The sequence below is a fragment of the Heterocephalus glaber genome, unplaced genomic scaffold (genome assembly GCF_053883595.1).
Source record: "Heterocephalus glaber isolate CG9 unplaced genomic scaffold, H.glaber_assembly_v1.0 deba00000809, whole genome shotgun sequence".
Taxonomy (NCBI): domain Eukaryota; kingdom Metazoa; phylum Chordata; class Mammalia; order Rodentia; family Bathyergidae; genus Heterocephalus; species Heterocephalus glaber.
In genome coordinates this window covers 1,768,362-1,785,004 of record NW_028258163.1, presented here as the reverse complement: position 1 = coordinate 1,785,004, position 16,643 = coordinate 1,768,362, and the positions used below count along the sequence as shown (strand labels likewise).

The 16,643-nt window shown below is 41.4% G+C and overlaps 2 protein-coding genes across 10 annotated transcripts in view; both read left to right on the top strand.

The window, feature by feature from the left end:
• Tmem62 (transmembrane protein 62) overlaps positions 1-3,684 on the top strand; it is a 61,697-nt gene extending 58,013 nt beyond the window's left edge. For all 5 annotated transcript variants that reach the window (XM_087207483.1, XM_021241739.2, XM_021241738.2 and 2 more), the window contains 2 exons: positions 408-526; positions 2,847-3,684. In XM_087207483.1, coding sequence (XP_087063609.1) covers positions 408-526; positions 2,847-3,173 — 446 coding nt within the window. In that variant the 3' untranslated portion in view covers positions 3,174-3,684. The remainder of the gene's footprint in view (positions 1-407; positions 527-2,846) is intronic.
• A 63-nt stretch (positions 3,685-3,747) lies between these two features.
• The window catches only part of Ccndbp1 (cyclin D1 binding protein 1), a 55,854-nt gene continuing 42,958 nt past the window's right edge, over positions 3,748-16,643 (top strand). For 2 of the 5 annotated variants that reach the window (XM_004861668.4, XM_004861666.4), the window contains exons 1-10: positions 3,761-3,959; positions 4,061-4,120; positions 4,413-4,489; positions 6,125-6,206; positions 6,964-7,060; positions 7,227-7,300; positions 10,478-10,554; positions 10,891-11,171; positions 12,568-12,628; positions 14,522-14,568. In XM_004861668.4, coding sequence (XP_004861725.1) covers positions 3,851-3,959; positions 4,061-4,120; positions 4,413-4,489; positions 6,125-6,206; positions 6,964-7,060; positions 7,227-7,300; positions 10,478-10,554; positions 10,891-11,171; positions 12,568-12,628; positions 14,522-14,568 — 965 coding nt within the window. In that variant the 5' untranslated portion in view covers positions 3,761-3,850. Of the gene's footprint in view, positions 3,960-4,060; positions 4,121-4,412; positions 4,490-6,124; positions 6,207-6,963; positions 7,061-7,226; positions 7,301-10,477; positions 10,555-10,890; positions 11,172-12,567; positions 12,629-14,521; positions 14,569-15,137; positions 15,988-16,643 lie in introns of those variants that run through there. The other 3 variants (XM_004861667.4, XM_087207488.1, XM_087207487.1) reach the window with 3 other exon arrangements.

Here is a 16,643-nt window from a genome sequence, read left to right as displayed (position 1 = left end):
AAAGTAATTGGGAGTTTTATTGCTTTAAGGAGTAAATCTCAGTTATCTCAAAAATTAGCTTCAGTAGAATACCTCTTTGCTTAAAGGAAATGCTAAAACACTACATTGAGGTTATTATTGCAATAGAATATTTAAACTTTTATGAGTGTGATACATTCTGTTTTTAGAATCTGCAAGCTGCATATCTATTCTAGGTAGAGCATGTAATTGGACAGTGTTAAAATCGAGAGAAATATGGAGCAGTTAGGATGCCCAGTGTGACACAGAGATTAGCAAGGAAGAAAGTGCTATGAGTAAAATGCTAATAGATGATTAGTCTTCATTATTCCTATAAATGCGTCTCTGATATATGTAATCAAAGCATTAGATATTTAACTTTTTCCTTTTCTGTCCACTGCCTCTCTTAGGACCATGGTTTTGTGGTGAAATCATTGATGACAAGTTGGGCTGCTGCTTTTCCTTTGGGATATTTGTTAATGGGCATTTCCTTCAAGGCAGTATGACATTTGTAGTTGGAATTCTCCAGGTAAGAAGTCAGAAATACAATTTAGGAATGTTTTGACTTGGCTGGATTAACTGTGTAACAGTTATGAGTTAAATCCAAAAATCCAAAGATGACCATAGATCATCTTTCCTACTTTTATTTGTTTGTTTGTTTTGTTTTTTGATGTTTTGTTTTGTTTTGTTTTTTGGTACCATGGATTGAACTCGGGACCTTGCGCTTGTGAGCCAGGTGGCGGCACCACTGAGCTAAATCCTGGGCCCTTGTTTTTTGGTTTTTGAGACAGGTTCTTACTATGTAGTATAGGCTGGTGTTAAACTCACCATGTAGCCCAGGCTGGCCTCAAACTCACAGCGATCCTCCCACCTCAGACTCCCAAATCTTTCCTACTTTATTTGCAAGGCAATTTCCAATAACAGATGTTTTGCCTGCTTCCTCTTTACTTCCACTACTCTGTGTAAGCATCTAAAATACATCTCTGACATTCAGCACTGAGAGGTTTAAGAGGTTCTTGTTGTTTGGTTATGTTTTTTCATTGACAAAAAATGAAATAACTTGTGGTAGAAAAAATTAAACATAACCAAGTAAACCAAAACTGATTATGATAAGGAAGAAGGAAAATAAAAAATAGACATACAAGAAAAGTGGGTCATTTATTCAGTGGAAACTTCACTGGACAAAAAACAATGGCTTTCTGGGCTGGGATTTAGCTCAGTGGTGTTACTACCTTACTTGTAAGCACAAGGTCCTGAGTTTGATCCCTGGTACCCCCCCCAAAAAAAACAACCAGTGGCTTTCCAATGATGTCTTAGCAAGATTCTTGTTTGGGAAATAGTGATATATGAGGCTTACATTTGATTCCTTTAAAACAAACACATGAACAAATAAAACATTCTGATCCATGGCAGAATTCTTTAAACAGATTTTAAAAGTATTTACCTAATAATTGCTTTGGTTTACTCACCTAATGGGGTTGGTGGGCCAAAATCTCAGGTATAATTTGAAGGTTTGGAAGAGATCCAAAAACATTCAGAATGAGTGCAAGGCCTCCTAACAAGGTGGTAAAACAAGATCAGAGGGATTAGAGACAATCAAGACTTTTTACCTACCAAACACTGACCCTACAATGTTCTCTACGTAGAAGCATTAAGTATGTGAGTAGATCCAATTCTCTGTTCCTTCTCACCCCTGCCCCATTGAACCCAGACCCTCGGGTGTGCTAAGCACAAACTCAACCACCGAGCTACACCCATAGCCCCAAATTCTGTTTTCTAATATGTAAGTGAAGGCTGTTTATCTGGAGCACTCTTACACCAAGTGAAGACTAACTTACCAAAAGGCAAGGTTATTTTTCCTTTGTATTTATATTCATATGTTAATCAATAGTAGGTTGGTAATGAATTTAATGCATTATCTAGGCCATGACTCCCAAATTTGTGTCTCTGACCTAGACCTCTTCTCTGTACTTCAAGGCTACATATCCAACTGCCATTTTATATATTCCCTTTGATATCTAATAGGTATCTCAGTTTAATACTCTGTCTCTGATAGGAACTTCCACTTCCACCTAGACCAGTGGCTCCACCCCCATTTTCCACCTGGCTCATTGTGCTCAGCAAGTGCTGCCTTAAAGATGCCACATCATTTACCGCACTTCCTTCAACTGGCCCCTGCCCTTGAGGCTTCAAAGAGCCTGTCCCCTAGTATCTTATAGTAACTCAGTTATTTCCTTCATTGAATCTGTCAAAAGCTGTAATTATCACATTTTGTATTGCTTTCGTTTTCTTCTCTACCTTTTAGAATGTAGCTTCATGGTGGATCTTTTTTGACTTGTTTACATGTGTCTCCAGCCCAAAGTCTAGCAAAGTACCTGCCACATAAAGGGTGCTTCATTAATATTTGTTGAATGAAGGAATTACACAGCAGCTAAATTGAATTATAACTTAGATCTTCTAACTTATATTTCAGTACTTACCATGCTACCTCAAACAAAAATATAGAAATAAGAAAAAAATACTGATACCCAAGTCCCTCCACCCCAAAAAATATATACTGTGTGTTTGTATGCATACTCAGTTCACTTCAACACTGGTGTTTACTGTGTGTATGATATCCAAGTGGGGGCTCAGCAGGAATAGATGCCTCCCTTTAAGAAGAACAGAAGGCCACAGGCAAATAACAGTTAACTGTAAGTCAGCTGTAACTGTGTTACAGACAAGTGTGATTGAAGCATTAAAGACCAGACATTCTCAGATCGGATATCCTTAAGAGCCACCAGTATACAGACTCACCCCTCTCAGAGCTTGGCGGTGAGCTCATGGTTTTGTTCTGTTCCTTTTTCCAGCTGGCCTTTTTTAACATCCCCCTGATGGCTTACCTATGTTGGAGCTTACTGCATCGGTGTTTTGGTCAAAGCTTCAGGTCTCATCTCCATCAAGGAAAATACTTGAAAATTATACCTGTTCACTTGCTTATGGTCCTGCTCTACATCTGGCAAGTTTATTCCTGCTACTTTCTTCATGTGACATATGGCACTCTAGCTCTTTTAATATCCCCTTTGCGGACCTGGTTGACATTGCTGACGCCTGTACTCATTCGATGTGTGTGGACACTGAACTCAACGGAGTTTGGAACCTTCATGGTGCAGTTAAAAAGCCACCTGAGCTACTAAAGGTGGTTTCTGACCACTGGCAGCTGTGCAGAAGTCCTGCCTTTGCATCTGTAGCCCGGGTCCCTGGCCCCAGTCGCAGGCTGAAGGCCATTATCTGTGTGTGAGCTTCAGGGGCCACTGCTCCTGGGACTCCTGGATGTTGGAGGGATTACTCACTACTGATTCCTGCAGAGTGGACTGCAGAAAAGTATAAGCACTGACTTGATTCTGGCCTTTCTAAGGAGATAAAGAAAAAGCCGTAATCAAAGAGCGCCCCGGCATAGAGGCTGGATGCATGCACGGTAGTATCTCGGGCCCAGTGTGTTTTTTAGGGTTATCCCGTGTAAAGCATCTAGCACTGTGCCTGGACCTCAGCGCTGTCAAGGATGACAGCGCCCTGTGTGGACCTGGGCCAGACCCTGACTACCCTTGAGATGTTAATTTCCAACTCTGTTTTCCCACAAGGTTATGAGTTTTCTGCTTCCTTGGTCGGGGTTTTCAACTAACCGAATAAATGACGAATGACTAGTAAGGAACCCGGCATCGGGCTGTGGCCACGCCTCTGGATACCGGAAGGTGGGGCCTGGCTGGGGAGGCGTGGCTAGTCGGAGGGGCGTGCCCACGGGCGGGGCCCGCCGGGCTGTGGCCGGAAGCGCGGCGGCGTGGCATTGGCCTGAGGTTCCTGTCTGACGGCTGCGATGGCGAGCACAGCAACGCCTGCGCCCTCGGCGCCCGCTCAGGCCGGGTCTTCCGAGCTGCTCCGGCACTTGGCGGCGGAGCTGAGGCTGCTAGCGGCCCGGGTGCGGGGTGAGTGCGCCTCGGGAGGGGCGACGCGGAGCGACTGGGGGTGGGGACCGGGCAGGGGCGGCGCGGCTCACCTCCGCCTGTCCTCTCGCCACGCCCTGCAGTCAGCGAGCCCCGCGAGCCCCCCGAGGAGCTCGATCGCGAGCGGTTTTGGAGGCGACTCAGTGAGTGCCACGCGTGTCTGGGACCCTCCCCACCCTCTCCCCATCCCAGCCTCTCCCTGCGGCCCGCTTCCTTCTGGCGGCGACGGCCCTCCCCTGCGTGTCCCTGCGGTGGGGCGACTTCACTTAATCGGTCCTCGGCACCTGATGGGGCGGGAATACTGATTTCTGAAGGTATTTTTGAGATGTCTTAGACTAATGAGGGTGGGGAGGGGAGGGGTGATCGCCAAAGTCTGTGCGGCGGCGTTAGCCTTTGGCACTGACTGGGGCCTGCCTCCTCCTCCGCCCTCCGCAGATGACGCAGCCGTGACTGTGGCTCGGGAAGCCACTACCCTGACCGTGGTCTTTCGACTGCCGCTGCCCTCACCACAGGTGAGCTTCATTTCACTGCAGTCGTTGAGCCGCCTCCTTGTTTCTTAGGGATTTCTTCTTTTTCTTTCCACCCCTTAATATAAACAGTATCCCATGTGCACATTTAAATTGTTTCCAGCTTCTAACGATCGTAAGCAGGTGCTGTGAGTTAACCAAATGTAATCTTTGTGTACAGATGTACATTGTAGAAAATTCCCAGAGATGAAATTGCTAGAACAAAGAATTTATGCATTTTAACAACCATTTATTATAAAACTGAAAGATGTTGGTTGTAACCAGACATGCCTTTCTTTTACTCACTTTTTCTAGAGTTGTATATATTTGAGAATTGAGGTTATTTAAAAATTGTGTATTCATTGCCTTGATTTTCAGTCAGTAGCTTCAATTTCTATTTAGATGGTTGAAATTTTATATGTGTACAGCTACAATGATAAATTCTCCCTGCATACTTTAGAGATCTGTGATGAGGAAATTGGATAAACTGTATAAGAGCACTTAAAATTCATAGAAAAAGATTTATTTATTTCAAGGAGAATAGTATTCTTTATTTGTTTTTATCTACTGCCTCCTTCCTTTCAAATATATTTAGGACTTGCTGCTAAAATTCACAGTAAGATCCTGCAAGGAAGCAGCACACAACTATTTTTCTGTATATGCTTAGGACAGTAGTTTTACTCATAGGTCAAAAATTAGAATTTGGTTTTGTTTGAAATATATGGAAGTATATATTCAAATATATATTTGAGAGTCACAGTTGCCTTCTTAGGATCTCAGCACTTTAGTCCTACTGAAGGATGTGTGTTTCTTTGTTGAAATTCTTTTTTTTTTTCCTTTGTTAAAATTCTAATTGTTACGGACTGAATTTTTTTATAATTACATGTTTGGAATTTGAAGCAATGATACGTTGCCGTAAAAGTTTCATAATACTCTCAATCATTGTATTTATTTCATTCCAAATTGGTAACAGTTTGTAGAGTGGCACCAATTTGGACCATGTTTACATAGTACTGGTTTAGAATTTAGCAGAGAATAGAAGCCAAGAAAGGTAAGAAAGCCAGTGACTGCTTAGAAGGAACATGGTCAACATTGAGCATTAGCCATGTTAATTACGTTGAGTACCCTGTTGAGAGAGACACACACAAACACACAGACCTGGTTAATAGTCCAACACAGGGATTGGCAGACTTTTTCTGTAAAAGGCTGAGTAGTAAATATTTTAGGCTTTGTAGTGTGGGGTATAAATTAGTAAACCGGTGAGTATAACTATGTCACGATAGTACTTTTGTTTACAAAAACTGATAGTGGACCTGATTCAACCTGTGGGGATATAGTTTGCCTCCTCCTAGTCTAACACATGGCAAATACCTCATGGCATATCATGAGTATCTTGGGATATGTAGTATAAAGAGTAAGTCTTTCCTGCTGTTTAATTCTTTCTTGAGTTATTAGCCAGTGTCTGGTTTCCAGCTAACTTTTCTCTAGTATGGGATGAACAAGCCTGACTCCTACTAGGACTTGAGAAAATGTTTGATGGAGCTATACAGATGCCTGCTCCATTCCACAGTAGATGAGTTGACTGCATTGATCTAATCCATTGTCTTTTTTTAATTCTGAAATTGGTCCATCACCTCATAGGAAACGAAGGGCATATGTGAGCGGGTCCATGCTGCCGTCAAGGCAGTTACTGCAGTATACTGTGCACTTCCCAGGGACCAAGGTAAGCCGCTGTACACACATTAGAATTGCACTTAGAGGCCAGAGTTTCACTAATAGGATGCATCATGTTCTGAGACTACCTTTGCCCAATTTGAGCATGCAGCTTTCTCCCATAAAATGCCATCAACCATAATTGTACAGTGATCCTCTGTAACACTCTAAGATGCCAAGTACAGATGCTGTGGACCTATGACTTTCCATCTCTCCTGCCTTGCCTGGCTCTTAAGGCTTTTAATTCTCACTGACTCTTCCCTCTTCCGCCCTTTGTAGCTTCCACAGTAGCTGGTGGAAGCTCAGCTTCATACCCAGGCCAGGCTATCCCTGCTGGCCTTCACCTATGTTACATCACACCATTTTCAAACTCCTTCATAAGTGAAGTGTCCACCAGCCCTGCCTTAGTTTTGTGCCCTGATTATAATCATGCCAAAATGATAAATGTCATAGGTGTTCAGGGTTGCTCAGAAATGCTTTAAACCTCAAGTGTTCTATCCACAGTTTCAAGAGACAACTATCCCTTGAATATATGCTGTCCCGGAAGACTTTTGTTTCTTGTCTCTTGGAGAATAGCTGTAAGGAACGGTGGGAAGGAAGAAGAGCAAGAAAATGACCTGGGAATATAAAAAAAGAAGTGATTGTTGTGTTGGCACTTCATTTAAAGCATAGGGTGCCCATTACCTCCTAGTTCTGTAGGCTTGGGAAAGCAGGTGGTGACTTCTGAAAAGGAGCCCAGACTGCCTACGCTTTGGGTTTGGCCACAGGGATCACCCTGAGAAAGCTGGTACGGGGCACCACTCTGGACATCGTGGATGGCATGGCTCAGCTTGTAGAAGTACTTCTCATCGCTCCAGCTCAGAGGTAGTGATGCTACTTCATGGGGTGGTAATGGGCTTTCTTGATTGTGGAGGAAAAGCTTGTCTAACAGCAAAGTTACTGACAGCTGAGAATAAGGGCTAGTAGGAGAAGCTTATTAGTAGACAGGAAGCTAGGTTATTGATCTGTCCTTATCAATTCCTTTCCCTAGCCCTGAGAACAGTGACCTTATTTCCTGCAACAGTGTCTGGGATGCATGCCAGCAGGTGCCTCAGATACCAAGAGGTGGGTAAGAGTGGGAAGTGGGCTGGACAAAGCAGACAAACTTTTGTCTAGTTCCAGCTTTGTAACAGGCACATATTTTAATTTCTATAAAAAGTTTAGTGAAACACATACAGTTTATCATCAATATTAATAGATATTAATACTTTTTGGCATTTTCTAGTTCTCATCCTTTGTTTTTTGGCAGTGGTAACGACTGAACGAAGTGCTTTGCACATGCTGGGCAGGTGTCTTACTCCTGAGCTACATCAGACGCTTGCTGTGGCTCTGTCTCATGTGGAACACATGCAGTTTGTTCTAGTGTTGCCCCAGAGCAGTGTTGTTGGGCACAGTGAAGCAGTTATGAGGTAGAGCAGGTGGGCCAAAAGGATCATATGAGAACATCATGTGGTGATTTTACTTCTTTTAATTTTTAAATTTTTTACTAGTATATTTTTGTAGTACATAACAATCACCACAGCCATGGGGAGTTGATACATGTACATATCACATCTTAATTCTTTTTTTTTTTTTTGGTACTGGGGATGAACTTGGGTCCTTGAGCTTGCGCAGCAGGCGGCAAAACCACTGAGCTAAATCCCTAGCCCTTAATTCTTTTTACTTCCCCTTCTCTCTTCCCTCCCCTCTCCCTCCATCTCTTGATCCCCTTCTCATTTGCAAAAGATCTATCTTCCTGTTTCCTATTAGTATATCTTTTGTGTGTGTAGGTGTGTGGGGTTTTTGAGACGGGCTCTCACTATGTAGTTCAGGCTGGCCTTGAACTCACTAGGCTGGTCTCTACTCATGGCAGTCCTCCTGCCTCAGCCTCCCAAGTGCTGGGAATACGGGTGTGCACCACCACACCCAGCCTATTACTGTCTTTTATTTTGCTCTTTAACATATTTATACTTTGGGTTTGATCTCAAGGTGCTTCCATTTCCTACAAATGACTCAAATTTATACTCCACTATGGGAGAGTAGTATATTATTGTGTATAAATACCACATTTTGTTTGTCTGTTCACCTGTCAATGGAGATATAGGCCACTTCCAAAATTTACCTATTATGAATTGTGCTGTTATAAACATGGATAAGCATGTATCGCTGTAATATGATATCTTTAACTCTTTGGGAAAGATACCTAGAAGGAGAACAGCTGAGTCAAATGGAATTTCTAGTTTTAGTATTTTGAGGAATCTCCACACAGATTTCCATAGTGGTTGTACTAATTTACATTCCCACCAACAATGTAGAAGGATTCCTTTCCTCCCACAGCCTCGCCATTTGTTTTTCTTTTTGTTTTGGTACGGGGGATCGAACTCAGGACCTTGCACTTGCAAGGCAGGTACAGTGCCACTGAGCTAAATCCCCAGCCCTGTTTTTTGTTTTTTGTGAAACAAGGTCTCAGGCTGGCCTTGACCTCACTACTCACTAAATTGTTCAGGCTGGCCTCAAACCCGAAGCAATCCTCCTAGCCCAGCCTCCTGAGTGCTGGGATTGCAGGCATGCACCACCACGCCTGGCCAGCCTCACCATTCTTGATGATAGCCATTCTTTTTGGAGTAAGATGGAATCTGTGTTTTTTGTTTGTTTTGTTTTGCTTTGTTTGAGACAGGGTCTTTTTATGTAGTTCAGACTGGGCCAGGACTCACTATGTAGCCCAGGCTGGCCTCAAACTCTTGGCAATCCTCCTGCCTCAGCCTCTGGCATGCTGGGATTATAGGCCTGTGCCACCGTGCCTGGCTATTTCTTAGCTATTGTGTTTCTATTTCTGAGACATGTCTATGCATTGCAATTGCCCATTTTTTAATTGGGTCTTTTATTTTGGAGGGGGGCTGTAATGTTTTTCAGTTCTTTATCGTAGATATTAGTCCTTTGTCCAAGGAATAGCTGACAAAAAAATTTCCCACTCTGTGGTTGTCTCTTCACTGTTGGTTGTTTCCTTGGTTGTGCAGAAGCTTTTTAATTTGGTATGATCCCATGTGTTGATTCTTGATGTTATTTTTTGTGCAGTTGGGACTCTTCAAAAGCCCCTTGCCTGTACCTATGTCTTCAAGAGTTTTACCTATTTTGTCTTCCAACAGATTGTTTCTGTTTTAATATTTAGATCTTTAGGGCCAGCAATTTAACTCAGTGGTGCCATGCCTGCCTCACAAGTGCAAGGCCCTGAGTTTTGATCCCCAGTGCAAAAAAAAAATTTTAGCTCTTTCATGAAAGGTGTTTTGTTGTTGTTTTTTTTTGGTACTGGGAATTGAACTCAGGTCCTTGCACTTTCGAGGCAGATGGCAGAACCACTGAGCTAAATCCCCGGCCCCAAAAATTTTAGATCTTTGATCCATTTTAATTTTAGTTTTGAACAAGGTGAGAGATATGGATCTACCTTCAATCTTCTGTATGTGGATAGCCAGTTTTCACAGCACCATTTTTTAAAGAGGCTGTCTTCCAGCAATTTTTTTTGGTACCAGGGATCGAACTTTGGACCTTGTGCTTGTGAGGTAGGCGCTGGAACCACTGAGCTAAATCCCTGGCCCTCCAACGTATGTTTTTGATTTCTTTGTCAAAGATCAGATCCTGAATGTGTCTGGGGTGGTTTCTGTATCCTCCATTCTGTTCCATTGATCCATGTGTCCATTTTTATGTCAGTATCATGCTATTTTTATCACTGTAGACGTTTTCTTTTGTTTTGTTTGAGACAGGGTCTCACTGTGTAGTTCAGGCTGACCTTGAACTCACTGTGTAGGCCAGGTTGGCCTCAAACTTTCGAGATCCTCCTGTCTCAGCCTCCTGAGTACTGGGATCACAGGGGTGCATCACCACACCCAGCTATCACTGTAGCTTTGTAATATAACTTGAAGTCCAGGATTCTGTTCTTTTCTCTTGTTCCCCAAGATTTTTATTTCTTCTTGTAGTGAATAAAGAAGAGCTTTTTAACCCTCTGCCTGGGTACCAGAAGATATAAGGAGAAGAGTTTTACTGTAAACCACCAGTGTTGACCTCAATATTTTCTTCAAAAGAAAGTTTTGGTTGTCCTTTGCAATCTTAAAAATCGTTGGGTTTCTCTAATTCTAATGCTTCTGATTTTTTTTTTTGGTTTTTTTTTTGGTACTGGGGATCAAACTTGGGACCTTGCACTTGCGAGGCTGCCAGTGGAACCACTGAGCTACATCCCCAGCCCCTAATGCTTCTGATTTTCACCTATAGATAACAAAGCTGCAGCTCTTTTAATGCTGACAAAGAGTGTGGATTTTGTGAAAGATGCACATGAAGAAATGGAGCAGGTGAAAGAATCTCTTTCTTTACTTGTCATTGGGAGGTAACTCTGCGACCAGTAGCTGAGACTTGATTATAAAGAAAGGAGATTGTCTGAGTGTTGACTAAGTAGGTCCCATTGTCACTGCAGTCCAGTATCCTGTCTCTACCCTGATGGTGTGATTTAGCAGCTGTTCTGCTGCTGGGCAAGGGCCATGAGAACAGAGTCTATGAAATGATTCAGCTCTGTAGCTATGAAGTAGCTGGCTGAGGTTTTTGGGGAACTGAGTCCTAGCACTAAAAGTATAAACGGCTTTGTGTGTGTGTGTGTGTTTATTCACGGTGCATCATGGTGTGTGTCCCAGGCTGTGAAGGAGTGTGACCCTCACTTGGGTCTCGCGCATGACTCTGAGGAGGACAGCTCTGGCGGCTGTGGGGGTGAGGATGAGGTATTGGGCTTTCCGAGCAGTCAGGATGTGCACTGGTCTGAAGAGGACCGAGAGCTCATTGCCCCGTGCCTCGCGCTGGTGAGAGCATCCAAAGCTTGCCTGAAAAAGATCCAGATCCTAGTGGCAGAGAATGGCAAGAAGGACCAAGTGGCTCAGCTGGATGACATTATAGACATTTCTGAGGAGATCAGCCCCAGGTGAGTGTGCACCTCATGTGGGACAGAGGCACATCCTCATCTCAGCTCATGCTGTCACTCCAAGGCTTTCCCCTAAGTTTTTTGTTTTTTTTTTTTTATTACTGGGGCTCAAACTCGGGACCTTTCGCTTGCGAGGCAGGCAGCGGAACCACTAAGCTAAATCCCTGGCCCCTCCCCTAGTTTTTTATATTTCGAAAATACAGGAAAATTTTTAAAATACTTCAGAGAATATCCTACATTTTTTCATTTGGATTCATCTATTCTTCACAGGTTTTCCTTGTACAGGTTTATTTTTCGAGAAATACATGTTTTTTTTTTTTTTTCACTAAACCATTTGAGAGTTAGTTGTGGACATCAATGACATTTTACCCCTAAATACTTCAGCATTTATCTCTTAACAACAAAAACATTTTTATTGTCACAAGAAATTTAACACTGAATGTAATATTTAATACTCAGGTTTCTCTATTTGTCTCTCAAATGTCTTATGTAAATCCAGGGTTCTGTGAAGATCATATTACATGTGGTTGTGATCTCCAAATATTCTTCAGTTTCTTGTAATCTAGAATAGTCTGTATCTTTCATCTTTTTTGACATTGATGTTTGAAAAGAAAACATGATATTTTCTTGTAGAATAGCTAACAATTTGGATTCAAGTAATTACTTTCTTATGATTATAGTCAGGTTAAACATTTTTTGGCAAAAATGTCATACAGTGGAGTCTTTTGTGCTCTCCCTTGTGACGTGTCGAGGGGCAAATTATGTTGGTTTGTCCCATTATTGGTTGTACTAAATCTGATCACCTGGTTAAAGTGGTACCTTCCTTAGTAAGGATACCTTTTACCCAACAATTTTAGCTTCCACTGATGAACTCAACCTATATCAGTTCCTAAATTGATGATTTCAGATCCTTACTCTGTGTGTGTGTGTGTGTGTGTGTGTGTGTGTGTGTGTGTGTGTGTGTAACTGGGAACTGAACCCAGGGATTGTAGTGATCTATATCTCTAGCCCTTTCATTTATTTATTTTTAGGCAAGGTCTTGCAAAGCTGCCTAGGCTGGGTTTAAGCTTGTTATCCTCCTGTCTCAGCCTCCCAGAGTTCTGGGATTATAGGCATTCACCACCATGCCCTGTGTATAGCCTTCTATTTCTGACTGAATTAATCTTGCTCCACCTGTGAACCAAGAGCATCCCCCCCATCCCGTTTTCCTAGTGAAATACAGTAAGTTTTAGTAAATATTGGGTGAATTGATTCTGCATTGGTTGCCGAGTTACTTAATTTATGGAACTAATATGCATTTCTGAGACAGATTCTTCTTATATCCATAGTTGTGTACTGGAAACATGTAGCTGAGCTTCATTCCTTGTTAATGATTATTTTTGCTTTTTACTGTTAGTGTGGATGATTTGGCTCTAAGCATATATCCGCCTATGTGTCATCTGACTGTGCGAATCAATGTAAGTACAGAACTGATTAGCAGAATTTCACTAATCACTGACATTCTTCTAAATTACGGGGCACATATTTATTTCTTACACTTGGATGCAGACACAATAGTAATGTCACAGTTCTTGCATGAATTTGTGTATGATAAACATTTGCTGAAGTCAGATTATTATAACCTTGAACTTTGATTGTTCTCTTTGTTTTTTTTTTTGTTTTTGGTACTGGGGATTGAACTCGGGACCTTGCGCTTGTGAGGCAGGCGCTGGAACCACTGAGCTAAACCCCCGGCCCTGATTGTTCTCTTTTCCATAATCATTTGAGTGATCATTGGAAAAGTCCAAAGATTTTAGGAAATGCTGTTTTGAAAGGAAAACCTTGAGCTGGGAAGTTAGTTCAGTGGCACCGCGCCTGCCTCACAAGCACAAGGTTCTGAGTTTGATCCCCAGTACTGGAAAAAAAAGAAAAATGAAAGGAAAACCTTAATTACACAGTGCTTTAGGAATCTCTGATCCTGCAGGCACAAATTTCTAATTTGTAGTGTAGGCGAGATAAGTTCCAGGAAGACACTGCTGTGACACAAAAACATTGTATCACTTCACCTGGAAAGTCAGTCTCTACCAAGTTCTGTTGCAGGTTTTCAACTGCTGAGCCCTGTTCTAGAGTTCAGTTCTCTTATTTTTATAAACCCTAGTTCATATCTTCAATGCTATTGGAAGAAGTCAAATTGCTGAGCGGCATATATTTTACAGGGTGATGTTCCTCTTCTGATATTTGATAAATTAGGTTGTAGAAATTAGATTCATCAAATGTATCTCTTTTTTTTGGTACTGGGGATTGAACTAAGGACCTTGCACTTGAAAGGCAGGCGCGGTGCCACTGAGCTAAATCCCCGGCCCCATCAAATGTATCATGATGTGCAAACACCTTAAAGTAGAATAGCATTCCTTTTGGGTGTTAACCTTTTTTCCTTCGGCATTAACTTTGTAAAAATTGACTCTGAGACATAAATATCTCTAGCCAGATGCCTTGTTAGTTTTCCTAAGCACAATAGCTAATATAGAAAATTTTACATATATAAAACATATACACACATCTATGTAATTTTCTCTTTTTTTTGAGGGGGTGGTGGGATTGAATCCAAGGCTTTCTTGATATTCTTAAAATCCTGTAGTTTTTTTTTTTTTGATACAGGGTCTTGCTCTGTAATTCAGGCTCTCCTTGAGCTCACTGTGTAGCTCAGGCTGGCCTTGAACTCGTGGCAATCCTCTTGCCTCAGTTTCCCGAGTGCTGAGATTACAGACATGCACCACCATGCTCAGCTCTGTAATTCTTTTTAATATGAAAAAGGACATTAGTTACTTCTGTTTTATATTCTGAGCTCTTGGGCAGTTGGGATGAATTCAGGTTACATTTCTTTTTTTGTCCTTTTTAAATTAATATTTTAAATTCTAAAAATTTATAAGAGTGTTATAGCAGCAATAGTAAAAAAGATTTTGATAAATACAAAATAATCTGAAGTTGAGGGTCGTAGTGTACACTAATCCCAGTGCTCAGGAGGCTGAGGCAGGATGATGCCTTTGTGTTCAAGGCCAGCCTGAGGTACATAGTTCCTGGCTCAAACAAACAGAAAAAGAAAAAGAGCTATAATCTTAGCACCCTAACTTAAACAGCATTTTTGTTTTTGTATATGTTCTTCAAGATTTTTTTTTTTTGTACCGGGGATTGAATTTGGGATCTTGCACTTGCGAGGCAGGCGGCGGAACCACTGAGCTAAATCCCCAGCCCTCAAGATTCTTTTTTAAAAGGATTTTAAAAATTATTTGGGTCTTTAAAAAATATTTGAGCTCTTCTTTCTTTTTGATGGCAGGGCTTAGAGTGAGTAACTACTCTCTTTTCTTTTCTAGTCTGCGAAACTTGTATCTGTTTTAAGGAAGGCACTGGAGGTTACAAAGTAAGTATGAAGCCTTTTCCCTGAGGCTTGTTATTGTCTGCTTAGCCATGCTCAACTTCTAAGCCCCATTTGAAGCAGTAGGAAAAAGTGGGCATGTTTTTTTTTTTTTCCAACTTCCATTTCTGTGAAGAGGCTTGATTCTCTTGCTGTAGTTTTTTCTGTGCACCCTCCTGAGGGTAGGCTTTCCCTTGACACTGTACTAAATTTAACTTTTAAAATTATTTTTTTTTGGTGGCACTGAGGGTTGAGCTACATCCCCAGCCCTTTTTAATTTAATTTATATATATATATATATATATATATATATATTTTTTTTTTTTTTTTTTTTTTTTTTTTTTTTTTGGTGGTACCAGGGATTGAACTCAGGACCTTGCACTTGCTAGGCAGGCGCAGTGCTACTGAGCTAAATCCCTGGCCCTTTAATTTTAATTTTGAGACAGAGTCAAAGTTGCTAAATTGCCCAGGCTGCACTCCAAACTTATGATTATCCTGCCTCAGCCTCCCAGAGTGCTGGGATTACAGGAGTGTGCCACTCTGCCTGGCTAACTTTCTTTTCTCCCCCCTGGCAGAGCAAGTCACGTGACCCCAGAGCCAGAAGATAGTTGGATCCCTTTACTCATTAATGCTGTTGATCATTGCATGAACAGAATTAAGGAGCTCACGCAGAGTGAAATTGAATTATGAGTTTTCAGATTCATTCATATTCCCCTGTCTTCCTTTCTCACTGTCGCATCCAGGCTCTGATTCTGCTTTTAAAGATGGACCTAGCATACTTGCTAAGTGAAAAGAGAGTGCCTGTCTGTATTTAGCAAGAGGCTCTACTTCAGAAACTGTTGGTTAGGCCAGGTTGGCAATTATTTATAAACCATGTGAGTGTGATAAATTTTTCTCTGCTAGATATAAAAGATCATTGCATGAGTTTCTGTTTCTGAATTGCCTCAGATTCCTAAGGAAGTTACCCTGTTTCTTATTCTATTTCATATATTGTTTTATTGTTAAAGATGTTGATGGTCTCAATAAAATGTTAACCAGCTGCTAGCAATTCAGTGATTACCCTTTCATTTGGGTTTGTAGATCTCAGGATCTGATTATGATCAGACATGTATTTAGAACAAAAATACTGGACTTTAATTTTTTCAGAGATAACCACAAGCCCCTCTTACTACTTTACCATGTTATATAATATTATTTTCATCCGTAGGTCCTTCTGAATATTGTCTCAGGCTGTTCATTGCCTCTAACATATATTGGTGTTGCACTCATTTTATTAGGTTTGCCCATTTTATTGAACAGATTTGTTTTCCTTATAGCTACCTGAATTGTTCTCTGTTATATATTTACATGTATCCCCAAATGTAAAATTCCACATTTTACTAAATCAAAAAAAAAAAAATGTATAAAAGAGCTATATAATTTTAAGGGCCTTCTTGTTATATATTTTTGCAAAATCATCACCATTTAATTACATTCTTGTATCCATTGCATGTTGATCGCATGTTGGAGAGCAGGGTGCATCTCTAGCAGTGTAGACTGTGCTCACAGAGTGGGGCTGTACGCACTGCAGGCCGTCTCCACCCTGCTGACAGCAGGCCTCTTCGCAGGTGCAAGACACCACACTTGTCCTTCTGATTGCTTTAGGCATAGTCCGAACAGAGTCATTCTTTTGAGTGACAAGTGTATACTTAGCTAATATCATCCCACTTTATCAGAAATAGACGAATGATCTAAAAATTGTATCTGGCCTTATCTGTTCCAATAGTTAAGGAGCAAGAAAATGGTTGAAAACCCCTGAACCTGAAAAGTCTGTACTCTGACAAGGTACTCAGAAACTCTGTATGTACTTTGAAAGGTTATTGAGTACCTTTTCAAAAGCTTTTGTTGTCCAAGCCTTATAGCTGCTATTCTAAGACAGCTAGTCTAGTGGCTGAGCTGACAGAAAGGAGCATCATTATCTGGATTTCTGGGGATCTAGCTTTATTGTTGGTAACTCAGCCTAGAGACTCATTTTTCCTATAAGCAAGGTTTCCTTCCCCAGCATGTGTTTGGTTTTATGTTGTAGTTTCAAGAGTTAGTTT